An 18,312-nucleotide genomic window follows, 5' to 3' on the forward strand; every position below is an offset into this window, starting at 1 on the left:
AATCATTTCCTTACTAAGATAATGAGGGAAAAGGCCTTATTAAGCCTCATCCACCGTTAAAAACACTTTGAGATGTGTAAAATTGGATCTCGAGACTTTTATACGAATCTGAAAGGCTTGTTTATAAGTCTCGAGGTTTTTTAACGATGGATGGGATTTAATAAGGTTTTTTTTCCTCATATAAATATAAGTCATAGTACAACAATGTACCTATTGGGAAAATCTTTGAGAAAAATAATTTGTTATCTTTGATTGTATATAAAAAATAAATTTAATTCGAACAAAAATTATCAACACTGGACGATTTTCCCACAATCATGAAAAATTAATTTCCAAAAGCAAATCAATTTGAAACAAAAGCTGTGGAACCTTTTTTTTTTTTTTTCCTCAAAATTGATTTTAAATCCATTTTCCAGCTAATCAAGTAATCAAAAGTTCTGTATTTTTTTTGTTTGAGGTTTACACTTTGTACAAACAAAGCAACATTAAAATATTAACCTTGATTTCATCAATCCAGACTGTATAGTTAGATCATCTCTTGTATCAATTTTTTTTTTTTATTTTCCTAACTTTATTGGACAATCTTAATTATTTGAAAATTTTGCTATTTAAATTTATAAATTTATAATTTTAATTAAAATAAAAAATAAAATATTCTGAACTGACTTCATTCAACACTGTGCCTATGTAACACGTGCACACAACCATAGATTTTTTTCCTTGTATCCCAATGAATGAAATCTATGATTCTCTGTTAACGGCCATGTTAGTAGTGTTAAATGCAGTGTCGAATAAAGTCAGTGTAGCACGATTCAAAAAATATTTAATTGATGGATTAATTGAATAATATCATGTGACCCACACGAGTGGCAAGTAATGATTATTGACGGCCACTTAATGAGGTCAAACGTATTGTTGGACCTGGTCCAATGACTCACATATTATATTCTTGAATTTATATTTTAATAATTATTATTTTTGTTTATCTTTTGATTTTATAAAAATTCTAAGTCAATCTTTTAAAAAAGAGACTGACTAGCTGCACACCACCCATTGTCAATGGTCTATCACTTAAAAATTCTCCTTTACATTCCATTTGGATGATTACACTCTAAAAATAATTAAAAAATATTACATATTTTTTTTATTTTTTTTTATTTTTCTTTCTTCTTATTCTTCCTCAACTATGTTCAAAGAAATTAGTGCTACTTCAATATTTTTTGTAAAAAATATTTTTTCGTTAAGTTACATTCTCTTGAAATACATAGTTTCCGATTAAATTCTAAATAAAGATTAGAAAATTAGTGTCTTTGAGAATACAAACAAAATCAATCACAAAATACAATCAAAGTAGAGCACAAGTAAATAATACAAAGTTACCAGTTAAGATAAAGCTTAAATCCTAAAATATTAGGTATTGGAATGCAACCAGGAGTTTAAAATAGAGGTTATAAAAATATAAAATAAAATAAATGATTTTTTTAAGTTTGGTGTGCAATCAATCGTTCGTGGTGGGCAACTAGTCGATCCCTTTAAAAAAATATTTTCCCTATCATATGGCTCATTTATGCTTTCACACTCCATTGACCAATAAATATTTGATCAATTCTCTAAAATACAAATTTTATGAGCTGGTAGAAAGATTGACAATGTTTTCATAATTGAATTTTGATGAATCGAAAAATAACATTTGCGTAGATTCAATGTAAAGGTAAGAGGTTGCTTGGGAAAGAAAATTAATAAATAAAACATTCTTAAAACATCAAAAGAAAAAAATTAATTAATATAGTATTTTGTTCACATGTTTCTTGAGGGCATGCGTTAAAGTGCAATAAATACACTTTGAAAATTTGATTTTGTATCGAAAATACTCTTAAAATTTTATTTTTTTTCAAAACTACCCTCAGATTCCAATTTCCAAATGTATTTATTGCACTTTAACATGTACCTGGACACACATTAACAAGACCCATGTGTGCTCGCACACACACATAGTTGTTGATATCATAAAATTGGATTTAATTTTAGGGTGGTGTTCGGAAGCCCTAAAGAAAGTCAAAACATTTTTTCAATGTATGGGTTAGAGGTTTTCAAAATGGGTTGATTTTTTTGTGAGGATGATCTCTATGATGAGGAAATCATCCTCACCAAAAATCAGTCAATTCCAAAACTTTTAACCTCATCAAAAGTGATTTATAAAAATCAAACGGTTCACAATTCTTCAACTTGTAAACTAGGGTAGAAATTTTGGATTGAGCTAATTTTTTGTAAGGATGATCTTTTCACCAAAAATCAACTCATTCTGAAACTTTTAACCCCTAGTTTCAAAAATGTTTGGCACAATGTTTGACTCTCTTTAGGGCCTTCAAATGCTTCCCTTAATTATATTATCATTGAATTATTGAACACTTTAAAAATTGATTTAATGTTTTAAAAAAAAAAAATCTCCCCATATTCCAATGTGAAACGTTCAACCTCTCCAAAATTTTAGAATATATTTGGGATCCTATTATTGATAAAGAAATACAAAACTTGAACCAACGAAACACAAATTAGCAATCGAGATGAAAACATGTATCCAACGATACATTATATAGGATTTGATCAGATTTCATAGTTCGATAATACATATTATGTATTTTCTTAATGGGTCATTTTTTATGTGTTAACCAACCCTTTAGAATAAGGGAAATTACTTCTAAATTGGTGGGGATGTCTTTCTAAATGCACCTTCACTTGCAGATTGTATCTTAACAACCTAGTTAATAAAATCTTTCTTTCTAATTGCCCCTTCCGCTATAAATGTCAAACTCAGGTCATTGATCACGATGATTCTTGTTCAGATGTTGAGATCAACGATTTATGATTGTTAAATCGTTGATTAAGATAATTGTAAACGATCGCTCTCCATGATTAATTCAACGTTGCTCGCAATGATTCCAATTTTGATCAATTTGAACCATAGACTTCAACAATTAAAAGGTGGGTTACCATAAATAAAATAAAAAAACAAAAAAATTAGGGACTTTTAGAAATAAATCCTTTGAAAAAGTAATTTTCTGTTTTGAATAAGAATTTAGTTGATGTAAACTTACAAACCAAAGATCTATCATTATTGGTGATTTTTTTTTTTGTAGAGTTATTATTGCCACACTAACTTTTACTAACGCCGCATCAATTTCAATGTAAATCATCACAAGAATTGCATATAGTTGGTGTGGTATTAGTAAAAGTTGGTGTGACAATAGCAATTCTCTTTTTTAATTGAAACAGTACAAATAACCGTTAGAGCCACATCGGGGCTGATTTTTGGAGTCTTCCGTGTCGGCTAAATATTTATTATTGGCAGGTGTATGGAATGCCACGTGTAATTTGACGAGATTGGCTGGCCATCATATCAGAGTTATTTTCTCTTATTCAAACCGTTTAAATTGGTAGAGTGGGCCCACAAATATGACTTTTTGGAGTGGCTCGCCTATCAAATATGAATATTTCTGATTAAGAGAGAAGGGACCGTTGGAAGTGATGGACCTGTTGGTTGTGTGCCACCTGTCATATTCTCATCTTTGGAAATATAACAAGGACATTAATGAGAATATATGGAAAATAAAAATAAATAGATAGCTTGAATTTTATGGGTCTTATTAATGTGTGCCCTAAAGTGCAATAAATACACATTGAAAATTGGATTTTGTATAAAAATACATTTGAAAATATTATCTTTTATCAAAATACACTCAGATTCTAATTTCTAAATTAGGGCATACGTTAAAGTGCAATGAATAAATTGGATTAAAATATATTCATTGCACTTTAACGTAAGCACATGTTAACAAGACCCTTAAAAATATTATTTTTTATCAAAATACCTCTAGATTCCAATTTTCAAAGTGTATTTATTGCATTTTTATAGGACGCACATTAACAATATCTGAATTTTATTTACAGAGATTTATCCGACAAATAACCAATTGTTGCTTTTTTATTACATAAACTCCCTTGGGAGTTCTGACAACTCAAGCGAACCTTACTTTATGAAGTTTGTTACCCACCAAACCTCACTTGATCAAATTTGTTATCGAGCAAATCCTGAAGTGAGGATTCACATCATAAAATTCAAATTTATATGATTAGTTTGTTACTCAACATATCTTGGAGTGGATTTTAACCACATCAATTTGTGACATCCAAAAACATGATCTGATGTTTAGGGATCATAAAGTCAAATTTATATGATTAGTTTATTACTCAACATACCTTGGAGTAGATTCTAATCACATCAATTTTAATTTGAAATTTGAGAATTTGGTAATCATCCATTTTAACACTTACGACCAAGCTTAATTATTTTTTGAACTTTTTTCTTTTGAATCTAAGTGTTTTCCATGAAATTTGTAAGTCTGTATCATTTGATTGCTAATTTGATAATCCATGTGAGCCCAATGACACTTAGTAAGATTTAAAATCTTACTAAGTTAGTAGTGATAGCGTGAATCATAAATTAAGATTTGTTAAAATAACAAACTTGATAAAGTGAAGGAGGTTTTGTAACCCAACTCCTCATTAACTTTTCAACCAATTAGCACGCTCTTTAGGACCCACTTCACCATGAATGTCACCGGTTTGATTGGTGCATGAATTTAATATTTTTCAAATAAATGCAAACTTGAGTCTGGTAGGAATTAGGACTAAATCAGGACTTAGTTGACTTAGAACTATTCAAAGTTTAGAGGTTGAATCAGGACTTAGTTGACTTAGAACTATTCAAAGTCTAGAGACTGATAAGGTATGTATCATCTACCTCGTTAGGGTTAGGTTAAGGTTCATCCAAATCATACCTACAAAGGTGCAACTTGTTCTAATTCAAATTAAGAACCAAATCAAATCAATAACTTCGGGCTGATTTGGTTCAATTTGAAACAAGTTGTGGGTTTATTCCGGGTTAAGAAAATGGAGAATCCATTAATTCAATTTGATTTTCGGTCCAAATATATAATTCTACTAAATCAAGATCCAAACTCTTAGTCCTATGTAGTTTAAAAGTTTTGGATTGAGCTGATTTTTGGTGAGAAGATCATCCTCATCAAAAATCAGTCGAATCCAAAGCTTCTAAGTCCATCAAAAGTGATTTAGAATTTTGAACCATCAATTTTTATCAAAAATTTGAAAACCATTTTTGATGGACTTATAAATTTTATATTCGGCCGATTTTTTGTGATGATGATCTCCTCACCATAGAGATCATCCTCACAAAAAATCAGCTAAATCTAAAACTTTTAAGACACATAGGACAAACGTATTGGTTCCTGAACTTAATCCTATATATTAATATAGGATGCATTATTTTATGAGTTAGGATGTAAAATTAATGATTTTTTATATGTTTTCTTTTTTCATTGGAAATATGTTGCTTCCAAGCAGGTTTATAGTAGAATTGAAGCAAATCTGTTTAATCGGTTCTAGTTCTTATTTAATAGAATCGACTTACTTTACTTTGATTCTAATTTGACTCCAAATTATTGAACCAAGTTGCAACCCTTCTACCTACTACTCTCAATCTCTCATTGTAAAAATTATGAAAAACATTTTCCATAACCCAAATACTTGGGATTGGTTAAAAAAAATGACATCCATTACACTCCTTCCAAAGCTCCTATTTAACCTTTGTCCACTTCTCTATATCTTGAGGATCATACAATGTTAGAACCCAATAACCATATGGTCCAATTGACCTATACGTTTTTAAGTTTTTGACTTACACAAGGATTCAAGATTACAAAGACATCAATAAATAAGGATAAATCCCAATTAAATTAGAATTAGAAATACTCTTTAAATTTTAGTAAGAAACATTGATGGATATGAATCATATTAAAAGATAATCTTTAAACCCTCTATTTCCATCGATTTAAGTGGATCGGCGTCCCATAGTAGAAAGGTATATGCATAAAATGTGAGAAGAGATTGAATTTTGAATTGTGATGATTTCCATCAATTAGATGATTTCCATCAATTATTAAAACTCTAACTGATCCAACATAAAGAGGAGAGAGAAGGTGAGTTTGAAAAATTAAAGAACAAGTAGATCAAGGTTTACGATTTGGGGATTTGCACACATTGGATATTGGCATGTGAATTCAAAAGGCACATCTCCAACTATATCTCTTGCATCATTGATTTAACTTAATGACACAAAATAAGTACCTCAAACTTTTTTATCTTTAGGACATGAATAGATTTCTTGAGATTTATGAATGATCATTGATCTTGGTAAATTATAAATTTATAGTTATGTAAATAGAAATTTAGAATGTTATAAATCTCAGTATAGTATTAAAGCATATGTTCTTGAATCTCTATATATTGGATTAAAGTCTATTCATGTATGATTGATTAAAGTCTATTCATGTATGATTGTTGTCATATTGGCTAGATTTTTTTTGAAATCTCGTAGAAACTTTCTGGTTATTAAACCAACAATTGTCAGATTTCATTTTGGGTATTGTACCCATAAAATTCAAATTTCTTTTTGGGCATTAAACCCATAAATTTTATATTTTGTTTTTGATATTATACCCATAAATTTTAGACTTCGTTTTGAGAACTAAACTCATAAATTTCAGATTTGGTTTTAGGCATTAAATCCATAAATTTCAAATTTCATCTTTAATACTATAGCCATAAATTTCAGATTTAGTTTTGAATTATTCAAACCCATAAATTTCAAATTTCGATTTTCATTTGAGTTTCACGAACCCAAGATTTTGACAATGGGCAACTACTGAACTTCCACCTCACTCCCAAACTTAAAATTAAAATAACATTTTATTTTTTTGAATATTTCATTTTTTTTCAAAGCTCATAGAATTTTCTCCTCTACCATCCCCAAGCATCGGACCATGCTTTTGGATGCCACCAGTTGAGCCCAAGGATCGTCTTGTTGATCCTGTACTCCTGAAAGTTGGTTACAAAACGACTACTATTCTACTGCAGGTCACGTGACAAATTTTCCCCTAACTTTGGGCTTTAAATACCAAAATTCATGCCGTCATTTAATCATTTAGACCCAACAAAACCAAAAAAAATTATTCAAAATTTCCTAGTATTTGATGCTCAGATGTGGGACCAAAACATAGTATATTTGATTGGTCTAAAATAAACTTAATCTTATCTGGACCCAGCAACTGGAAGATTAAAAAATGGTGGAGCCCAATAACTGCAAAGAAAGAAACAAGGGGAAGGGAAATTCAGTTTAATATCTGTATAACATACACTTTGGGCCCAGCCAGTCCCCACAACGAACCCAGACGGTCTGATGGTCCGGACTAACTGGGCCAAACAACAAAATGTCAAGGTCCGACTGGATCGATCGGTTCACACGGATTCAACTCTATTTATGGGTTGATCGCAAATTTCATCAATGACTTAAGAAATAACACAATCTTTGATTGTATAAATACAAAATCCAACGATTGACAATTATCCTTGACGTAAGTGTCATTGAGATATATATTACTATAATATGCATAAAATCCCAATCGTTGAATGTTGAGTTTGCACAATCGGGATCGTGTATTATTTCTTGAGTCAACAGAACCCGACCGATATTTATTTTGTAAAATATACATAATACATATGTAATCGGGTCTGTCTGCACAATGGACCTCAGTCCCAAGACCGAGCCCATTTATAAACATGGATTGGGCCTTGGTAAGCCCAATACCAATATGACTAGTTAAACTAAGCACCACAACCCGGTCCATGTCGTCGAACCGTCCAAACAGAAAGCCAGGCCCATTGACATTTCCAACCAAAATGGATGTATGACTCTTTAATAAATAATTCATACTTGGCATTTTTGGTAAAACACGCTAACGTGAGCTTGTTGGCACTTCCGCAGCAAAATCTGAAAAAAAGAACAACAATAGCCCACAATCGTTGAATCCAAAGCTTTGGAAATTCCCACACCACCATTGATCTTGTAAACCATAGTATTGTCTCACACACCCACCTCCCACGTGGACAACTTCGGGATACACGATTGCACTTTCCCATAAAAAATTATTTCCCTGAGGGAACCATGTCCCGAGACGTACAGATATATGGTTCCCAAAGTTGTCCACGCAGACAGTCGATTGAGTATGCCACCTGGCAAGTCATATTATCAGGACTCTTTGAATTATTTGGATTCGATAATAAGATTTTAGAACCATTTATTTGGGAAAAAATAAATAGGCAATAGATACAATGTTTCTAGGGTGTCCTACTCCCACCTAAGTCACTTATGTGGTCGATGATGATCGTGGCACCGAAGGTTAATGCATAGAGGATTGGGATGAGGAGATGCAACTCTAGTCAGGCACATCTACAATTGAAAAAAAAAGAAACAAATAAAGAGGTGACCAAGAGCTTCTCCCTTATGTTCTAGGATTTTCAGGTCCCCTCCTTGGCTTGAGGGGCTATATTTATACTACATAGGTTGAGTCTCTCCCCATCACCCCAATCATGCCTCCTTCAAAGGTTAATGGGTGAGGTCGTACACACTTTTTATTTATTTATTATTTATTATAACAGGGTATCTGGATTTATGTTCGACTAGGGGGACCAGATGAGCCACGGCCGGAACTAAGGCATATGGGACCCTCCCACAGGCACATGCAACGCCCGCACATCATGCGCACCAGGTAAGAGGGAATGCCCTCGCGGGTGGCCCTGTGGAAATATTGCTCACATTGGATATCGAACACACAACCTACGGACTTTCACCGCTTATTGGATTCAAAAATGCCATTGAGCAACCCCCTCGGGGTTGAGATCGTGCATATTAGAGTATTAGTTATGTTGTAAGTTATTAAAATGTATTGAGATGCATAGAATCATGTAATTAGAGTAGTTTTATAACTAACTTGTTAGCACTTGTAACCACACTCTATTTAAATAAATGTCAGTCCATGTTCCACCATTGGGTATCACAATTCCGTTGGGCTAATCTCATCTCTTGAAAAATACAAAAAAAAAAAAAAAAAAATAGACCACGATTTCTTGCTCTTCAACTGAAGAAAAATATCATGTTATGGCTACCTTAATTTGTGAATTTCAGTGGCTGAAATACTTACTCAGAGATTTTGATATTTCTCATTCTTCTCCCATCACCATGTTTTGTGATGAAAGGTTACAATCTAAGCTTATTGTTCTCCGCTATATTCCTTCTTCTAACCAACTTACCGACATCTTCCCTAAATCCGTGGGTAAATATTCATTTCATCATTTAATTGGCCTTGTATAAAGATTCTTTACTTTTCTGTATTTCCTTCTTTAATCTCTTCATCTATAAATTTAATGATAAAAGAAAATTCCTCGGTTGAGGAAAATATCCCGCAACTGTGTGCACCTTTACAATTTTTATCTGATCTCGATCTTGTAGAATTTAATTTTACTTGCACGTTCTTTTTCTAATTAAAGTGTTGCGTTATCAATCTTTATTGCATGAGTCGTGTTAATCTGTCTCCCCCACGTGGCATACTCAAAATACTCACCTGATGTGGGGTGTGCCAGAACCAAACACTTTTATGCCTCGGGATAAATGACCGCACATCCCCATAAAACTCTACAGTTGTGTATCCCAATGAAAGAAAATCTATGGTTCTAGCACACCTCACTTCTGGTGAGTATTTTTTGGTATGCCACGTGGGGTAGTCAGATTATCATTATTCTTATTGCATAGAACTTAATTATAATTCCTAGGGCAGTTGATAATCTGACTTAGGCACGTGACATACTCAAATCGACTTACCTAACATGATAGGCTCGGTAATTGTAGATCTACTCGCCTTGGGATACAAAATTGCATCTTTTTATGGGGAAACGTAGTTCTGTATCCTGAGGAGAGCATATCTACAGTGCTCGAGCCTATCACATCAGGTAAGTTGATTGAGTTGGCATGTGCCTAAGTCAGATTATCACGCTCAATTCCTAGATCTAATGATATATAAGATGGGAAAAAAATAATCAAGAAATCGCAAGATTTACGTGACACGGCTAAACCTACATCCACATATGTTAGATGAGAGTCTCACTATACTTGAGAAGGCTTAAATTGATGTAAATGTTTTCCAATTCGATACCAGTTCATCAAAAATTCAAAATACCATATTTGCCCTTGAACCCTAGGTTAGGTATATAATTGATGAAAAATACCCACTGGGGCCTGAATTAAGACACCTAATCCAACAAAAATCAAATCATTTCAATAGATTTCCCCATTTGTGACTATTAATCATACTTTTCTAATCTATGAATATGTTGTTTTTTGATTGCCGCTATAGTTAGCGACGGAGGAAACAACGACGGATCTTTGGTTCCGCTGCTCATCACCGCAATACCTTTTACCGGCGGAAAAATGACCTTGTAGCGGCGGAAAAATCCGCCGCTGTAGATCAAAAATGTTGTAGTGTTGTCCAACATTTAACTTCATAAAGAACAACAACCGAACTTACTTCCATCTTAGGAGTCGTAAATATTTTAATTTTGATTTACTAATACTCGTTTCTTGTGAATCAAGGTTGAACATTGCATAATTATTCCAAGTAGGGAGCAATGGAAATCCTTTCAAGATGAATTAACAAAAGAAATTTTTTTATTAATTATTGTCAAACTAATTAAAGAACATGTTTCTTTCACACCGGACACCAATTAATCTAAACAATACAAATGAATTAATTAGCATGGTTAGATCTAAGTTTAACCAAATAATTCACCCAAATTAAACCTTACTCAATACTCTTGGAACCAAGCATCGAAAAGCATTTCTATTTGATATTTCATCTCAAACCGTTTTGAGAAGATGACATTAGTCATGCAATTATAGTTAAATGTGAGTGAAACACATGCTTTTCTTGCCACCACACTTGTTAAATGTTTAAACCCATCTCCCTCTCCTCCTGTCCTTCCCCACCTCAAAGAGTACTTGTAAAGAGGTGTGAAGCTGCATCACCATATATCATATCTACTCTTTTTTATTTTTTCCATCACATCTTAGAAGCAAATTTACATCATTTTATGAGATGGGAAGACCACCTTGTTGTGATAAATCAAATGTGAAGAAGGGTCCTTGGACTGCCGAGGAAGACACGAAGATACTTGCTCATGTATCGAAGCATGGAACGGGTAATTGGACGTCTGTACCGAAAAAAGCAGGTTAGAAGCTTCTTCAATTCCTTCATAGATAGATCTTATATTTCCACACCATTCTCTATAGAGGGGACTTTGGTGGAATCATCCCACACATTTCATAACCATGGTTTCTCTCCAACTAAAAACTAAAGGAGATAAAGACTAAAGAGAGGGAAGAAAAGAGAATAATGGGTGTGTCTAGATCATTATGTGGTGTGTTATACATAAAATCCATCAATTATTATGTTATAAATAAAAGATGGTGTGGAAATATAAACTCTCTTCTTGATGTTATGGGCTGTTACTTGTTTTAAATTCTTTAGCTTTTATTAGTGAAGATTATTACCCCAACATATTAACATATCTTCTTGTAAGCTAAACAGGACTTAAAAGATGTGGGAAGAGTTGCAGACTTAGGTGGACTAATTACCTGAGACCTGATCTAAAGCATGATAACTTCACACCTCAAGAAGAAGAGTTGATTATTAGACTTCATGCAACCATTGGTAGCAGGTAATTAATTTGTTACCTCTCCATTTCTTCTTCTTTCTCTTAATTTTTCTAGAATTTTATGTAAATGTTTTGTTCTCCTATTGAGGATTTCTATTGAGTAACCAAAAAAAAATTATTCTTTTTTAGTTTATATGGGTAGGACTACCTAAGTTGAGTCATCTTGATTTGATTGTATTTTGAGGTGACTTGGACCATAGACTCTATCAAACCGATTCGTTAAGTCAACTCAGAAGATCGTTGAGTCAATTCTTCAAGTCGCCCGAATTGGCTCAGGAACGAAAACAGATTTGTTATTATATTTGATATATATAGAGAGAGAACAAATAAAATATAAAAAAAATTTGACGCTATTATTAATTTTAAAATATAAAAAATAATTTATGATTTTTTTTAATATTTGTATTTGATTTTCTCAACTCAAGTGGACTCAGTAGTTATTGACTGACTCGATTTGATTAGCATTAGAGTCCGAATTTTTGAGTTTAAAACTATGGTTTTTATTGTGTGTTACTCTCTTTTTTCAAGTTTTTCTTTGAGTTGTCATAATATATGACTTGCCAAGTAGCATAGTCAATTGACTCCTTGATGTGACAAGTTTGAGAATTGTAGATCTATACATCTTAGGATACACGACTACTTCCCTATAAAAAAGTGTATCCTGAGGCCTAAAAATTTATGGATTCCGAACTTGTCCACATTAGGTGAGTCATATTATCAGGACTCTTTTTCTTTACAACAACAATTATTTTTAAGAAACGGTCAAATTCGATTCACACATTCTACTAAAATAGATTTCACGGAAAATCAGTTATATTTGATCTTGGTTGGTCTTTTGCTCTTCTCACACACCACTATCTCATTGGTTTGTGTTAAAAAAAAAAAAAAAAAAAATTAAAAAAGGGATATTTATAGGCACTCCAAAAAACTATTAGAGCTCTTATAATTTTAGGGGCACCTCTAAAAATTAAAAAAAAAAAAAAAAAAAAAAAAATTGTTTTGGATACTCTATGTTAAAATTAAAATTTTAAAAATGTGTTATTTTAACTTTGGCCTGCCCTTAGAAGTTAGTGGCCTGTCAAAATATAACTTCCAAAATAAATTTCCCAATTCTTGTAGTTTTGCTTAGATGCTAATGCATCTTAGACAATATGGTCCCACCAACTAAATCAATCAGGACCGTTCACTTCTTCAATCAATCATATACCCTGAGAACATCCTTCATTAATCGACTGACCCCACTCATCCTTGGTGTTGATTTTTTTCTAGATCAATGTTTGATGTGCCATGTGTATGGCCCTGATTCCTTCCCATCAATTAACCTACATAGTGCTAGACACCAAAGTAAATTTCCTCTTCAAGCAGGAGAAAAATGTGTCTAAGCCATCAGCCATGTAAGACAGATCCTAACAAACTTAACTTCCAATGACGTATACAGAGGACCTTAGCAAAAAATAATTGATGACGTGTACTAACACAACGGTAAAAATGCCTTATTTCAGTTACTAGTGCATTCGAAATGACTCTCTCTAGAATTGGATCAGATCAGATTTGAAATCCGATCCATAGGGTTTATCCATTTTATAAACCCTAACAATATACGAATCATATTATATGTATATCAATATTTTATTTATTATATCAGTTTTGATCCGATCTGGATAGATTTCACTTGTTATTGGATCGGATTTGGTAATCCATTGACCTTAATCCGACCCATTGACTAGGATTGTGAACGGATCATGTCAGTATCGATTTGAGGTTGATTTGGGACAAATTCGTCATGGATTGGGTTTTTATGATCCAAATCCGGTTCGATACAATCCGATCATATGGGGATTGAGGTAAAAAAATATATATAAATGTAATTTGCATAGTCTCACATTTTATCCTATCCGTGGGCCATGGTTGATCAAGAACCGACCCAATAGATTATCAAATCGGATCCTTGGAGATCCAAAGTTATAGGATCAGATTTCGGGTCTAATCCGACCCGATCCATTAGAGCCGCTACATACTATCTTCTCATGTCTTCTTTGTTTTAGGTGGTCTCTAATAGCAGCCCAACTGCCTGGAAGAACTGATAATGATGTGAAGAACTACTGGAACACTAAACTGAGAAAGAAATTGTTCCAAATGGGTATCGATCCAGTGACCCATAAACCCTTCTCTCAGATCCTCACGGATTATGGAGCCATCAGCGGTCTACAGAAAGCGGGCAATCGATTCGGATCCCTCAATCGAGACCTAAAGAACGCATTCATGTCGAAATCAGAATCATCTCCTCTCCCACAAGATTGCATTTCAAACATCAGAAATCATTCAATGATGTCGATCAGAAATACGATGGTGGGCCCTATCCAAGATAGTCCCTTGAACTATAATATCAACAATAATTACTCATTGGACCTATTATCTCAGCTTCAAGCCATACAACTAGTCACACAATCTTCTAACTGCACCAACCAAGAAACCATCCAACCATATTTCTTCAATGAAGGTTCTTCATCTTCTTCTTCTTCTTCGAATGTCTTACAAGTTGAACCACAACCTTTCTTTCCTGGCCAACCATTTCCGAATACGACACCTTCTTCTCCTTTTCTTTGGAGTGAATTTCTTCAAGAAGATGTGTTTCTTTCTCATGATCAACAACAACAACAACATGAAGAAGATTTGTATGGATTGTCATCGACTGGCTCTTCGAATCAAATAAACAATGAGATACCGCAAAGTGAATTTGAAAATGGGGATAAAAAGAATTTGGATGTGGTTACGAATGGATACACGGGTGATGCCTTTGGAGTTTCTTCGTCTTCTAATATTTCGTTTGTTGATGCGATCTTGGATCAAGATAGCGAGATGTTGTGGGAATTCCCAAGTCTTCTCGATGAGCCATTCTACTGAGTAATCTTAGATGAAAATGTAAGCAGTCTAAGTACTATATTTAGGGATGATAATGAGATATAGGGAGGTTTGTAATAGTTTTAAGTAATTAATAGTGTTTGTGAGAATAGTCTTCAGCTGTTGATGAAGGACTGGTAGGAGTAAGGTTTGGTTGTGGCTGGTGTTTTGGGTAGTATGCATGAAATAAGTGAGGATATATGTTTTCTAATAAGGTTGTATTTTGTTAGAGAGTCGTGTTGGAGTAACATTAAAATGTACATCGTGGGGGACATTTCGGACATGGATGTGTGTCAGGACCATAGATGTTTTCGATGTTCATTTCAATGTTATAGCATTATACTTTGTTAGATTCTTTTAGAGTTAGAAAAAGACTATATGACGCTAAAAACCTGCGCTTTTTGTATGCTCCCTAACATGGCATTGCATAGACAATAGATCTTTGTGTCTCTAGAAGAAAAAGATCTATTGTCCATGCACTGCCATGTCAGGGAGCATATAAAGAGCATCAAGTTATCACGACTCTTAGAATAAACTTTCCTGGCTATGCTTCTTAGGAAAGTTTCATGACCCCACCTCCATGTGATTACCCAACTAATGCCACAGGGAGTAGATCACAAAATTTTAAGAATTTTCAATATATCTATCTATTTGGGAAGTATTTGGAGGCCCTAAAGAGAGCCAATCATTGTGCCAAACATTTTTCAAAATAAGGATTAGAAGTTTCGGAATGTATTGATTTTTTATGAGGATGATCTTTATAGTGAAGAGATCATCCTTACAAAAAAAATCAGCTCATTTTGAAACTTCTAACCCTACTTTATAAGTTGAAGAATTGTGGACCGTTCGATTTTTGTAAATCACTTTTGATGGGGTTATAGAGATCATCCTCACTAAAAATCAGTCCATTCCAAAACTTCTAACCCATACATTGAAAAAATGTTTGAATCTTTTTAGGGCCTCTGAACACCACCCTCTCTCTCTCTCTCTCTCTCTCTTTACATACATAGGGTAGCATTTAGGAGACAACGTTAGGGATCCAAAATTTGTCCTATTCGACTTAAAAGTTTTGGATTGGACTGATTCTTGTTGTGAGGATGATCTCTATGGTGAGAAAATAATCCTCACAAAAAAATCAGCCCAACCTGAAACTTCTAACCATTTCAAAAGTGATTTACAAATTAATGGTAAAAAATCGAAGGTCCACAATTCTAATTTTGTAAATCACTTTTGATGGGATTAAAAATTTTAAATATATATATATATATATGGGAGGCGTTCGGAGCCATCTGTTTTAACAGTTGTTTTAACAAAAGAAGCTCCATCGTTGGATTTGGAGGAATTGGACGGTCGAGATTGAATGTTGCAGCGATCCGCGTTTAAATTATAAATTATTCATTATTTACAGCGCCGTCCTTCGACAAAATGATTTTTAATGCTACCTCCCTAATAAATTTAAATCCCAAACTAAACAGAGACGTGTTTCTCTCTGTCTCCTTCACCTTCGAACAAAATCAACTCTCAACCCTCTCTCTCTCGTCTCCTTCTCCCTGATCTCCCTATAGGCAATTCGACCATCACGTTCTCTCTCTCTCTCTCTCTCTCTCTCTCTCTCCTCTCTCTCTCTCTCTCTCTCTCTCTCTCTCTCTCTCTCTTGTCTCCTTCTCCCTAATCAATCTTCATTTTTAATGCAAAGGTACATCAAAAGGTGGGGTGATTGATTACAGGGAAAGAGAACAAGAAATGAAAGCTTTGGAATTGCATCTCTCTTATTTTTATTAATATTGTTTGCTAGATTCCAATAAACAAATGGGTTGATACATAGATTTATAGACAAAAGAGAAGTACATCAATCAAGACAGAAAGGAAATCTAATCTAAAAATTCTGACTAACCCAAGTCATTTTATTATTTGAAGTTAAATTTACATTTCTCAATCAAAACCTGCAATTTTATATTTTCTGGGATGTGGGCATAGCTAGTGGTACTCCTTGACTCGGTAAATTCTTCCATTGTTGAGTCAATGTTTTGATTTGGGTGTAAAACTGCACACCAGCCTTGCTTGCAAATCGCAAGGACTCTCTGTATGATGCAATTGCAGAATACACCGATCCTGATATTTAACCAACTAGAAAAGCTGAATATATTTGTCTTACCATAGAAATTGAGATCGCCTGCAAAAGATACCTTTGATCAAGTGAATGAGAAAAAGGGCAATGGAACTGAAATGATAACATTAATGCCCACCTGAATTGATATTAAACCAAATATGAAAAACGATAGAGAGAGTTGCGGAGAGAGAGAGAGAGTTGTATCAATAGAGAGAGAGGGAGTTGTAGAGAGAGAGAGAGAGAGAGAGGGTCGAGTTGCTGTGAGAGAGAGAGAGAGAGAGCGAGTTGCAATGAGAGAGAGGGATGGTCGGGTTGAGCACGGAGAAGGAAAAGAGAGAACAGAACTCTGTTCTTTTGGGTTATATTCAGTGAGGGAGATAAAACTAAATATGAAAAACGTAAAGGATGGCGCTGTAACTAATGTGATAATTTTTAACTTAATAAAAATAGATCTCAACCGTTGGACTGTGTCCGATCGAACGGTCCCAGAGAGTTTGTTAAAACGTTTGTTATTTTGCCTGACGCCGAACGGGACCCTATATATATATATATATTTTCCACCCTTGTATGTTGATTTTAAATTTAGGAGTTCTAAAGTCATCCATTTTGATCAAAACCTTGGAATGTAACAAACCCAAAAAGTTGCTTTTAATATTTATTTATTTTTGTTAAATCTAATTTATACATAAAATCTAGAGGGCTTAGGTGTTGGATTGCTAATGTGACTTCATTGGGCCCAATAATCCTTAGTGTGATTTGAGATCTCACTATGTTAGTCAAGCTAATCTCACATTTAGAGTTATATATAACAATAGAGCACTCAATGGGTCCGATAATGGTCCTGCTTGTGTTAGACCCACTAACATCATTGATTTTATTACTCTATCGGACTCGTCAGACCTACCCTTGAGATTTGGACTGTAATAAATTGATTTTTTTTTTCAAATAAAGTTTTTTTTTAAGGGAAACAAATTTTTTAAAAAAGAAAAAAAAATGATGAAAAGATACAAAATTAAAATGAAAGCAAATTTTTGAAAGGTTTTTTCTAGGTTCATCAGCTCCGAATTTTTTCTCACTAGCCTCTTCCTGCTCCACCATTATTGAATTGTTTGTACAAGATTTTAGGACATGAGCGGAGCCAAGATTTTGTCTATGGGGGCGATTAAGACCTTTACAAGTTAAAAAAAAAAAATTTGTGGGATTAAAAGCAATGGATTTTCTTTTCCACCGCTATTATTTATAGAAATAGCATATAAATCACTATAATTTTTAAAAATTCTTGTGGGGGAAAATGTCCCCCCATTGCCGTCACAATATAAAAGTTCATACAAAAGCTTTGCCTTCACCCATTACACAAAATGAGAGTTTTTAAACTTGATTTTAAATGAAAGCTTCAAAATTTCAATGGAAGTTGTTAATGACGAAAAGATGAAGTCAAATTAGACTTGAGGATGGAGGACTAACAGATGAGATGTTTTCTAATGAAAATAAATAAGGAGGAAGAATCTCAATCTAATGGAAAAGCTTTAATTGGTGAGATTCAGTGAAGAAGAGCTTCAAGTCCCCTTGTTGGCCACTCACAGGGATTTTTCCGTCTTGCCCGATATGTGTGGTTGGTG

The 18,312-nt window shown here is 33.6% G+C and overlaps 1 protein-coding gene across 1 annotated transcript; it reads left to right on the top strand.

Annotated features, from left to right (window-relative positions):
* The first annotated feature begins 11,063 nt into the window (after positions 1 to 11,063).
* Positions 11,064 to 14,586, top strand: TDF1 (Duplicated homeodomain-like superfamily protein). The gene is made up of 3 exons (XM_086432730.1): positions 11,064 to 11,196; positions 11,556 to 11,685; positions 13,728 to 14,586. Exons 1-3 carry the CDS (start codon positions 11,064 to 11,066, stop codon positions 14,584 to 14,586), a joined length of 1,122 nt encoding a protein of 373 aa, XP_086288856.1.
* Positions 14,587 to 18,312: the final 3,726 nt, after the last annotated feature.

This window comes from Akebia trifoliata, chromosome 3 (assembly GCF_017979445.1).
Source record: "Akebia trifoliata isolate Shusen 1 chromosome 3, ASM1797944v1, whole genome shotgun sequence".
NCBI lineage: Eukaryota > Viridiplantae > Streptophyta > Magnoliopsida > Ranunculales > Lardizabalaceae > Akebia > Akebia trifoliata.

What these genes read in the sequence shown, in the direction of transcription:
- TDF1 (XM_086432730.1), top strand. Translation starts at nt 11,064, where the DNA reads ATGGGAAGACCACCTTGTTGTGATAAATCAAATGTGAAGAAGGGTCCT. An exon ending in GTCTGTACCGAAAAAAGCAG is followed by an intron (nt 11,197 to 11,555) that starts GTTAGAAGCTTC and finishes TAAGCTAAACAG; the next exon opens with GACTTAAAAGATGTGGGAAG. An exon ending in CATGCAACCATTGGTAGCAG is followed by an intron (nt 11,686 to 13,727) that starts GTAATTAATTTG and finishes TCTTTGTTTTAG; the next exon opens with GTGGTCTCTAATAGCAGCCC.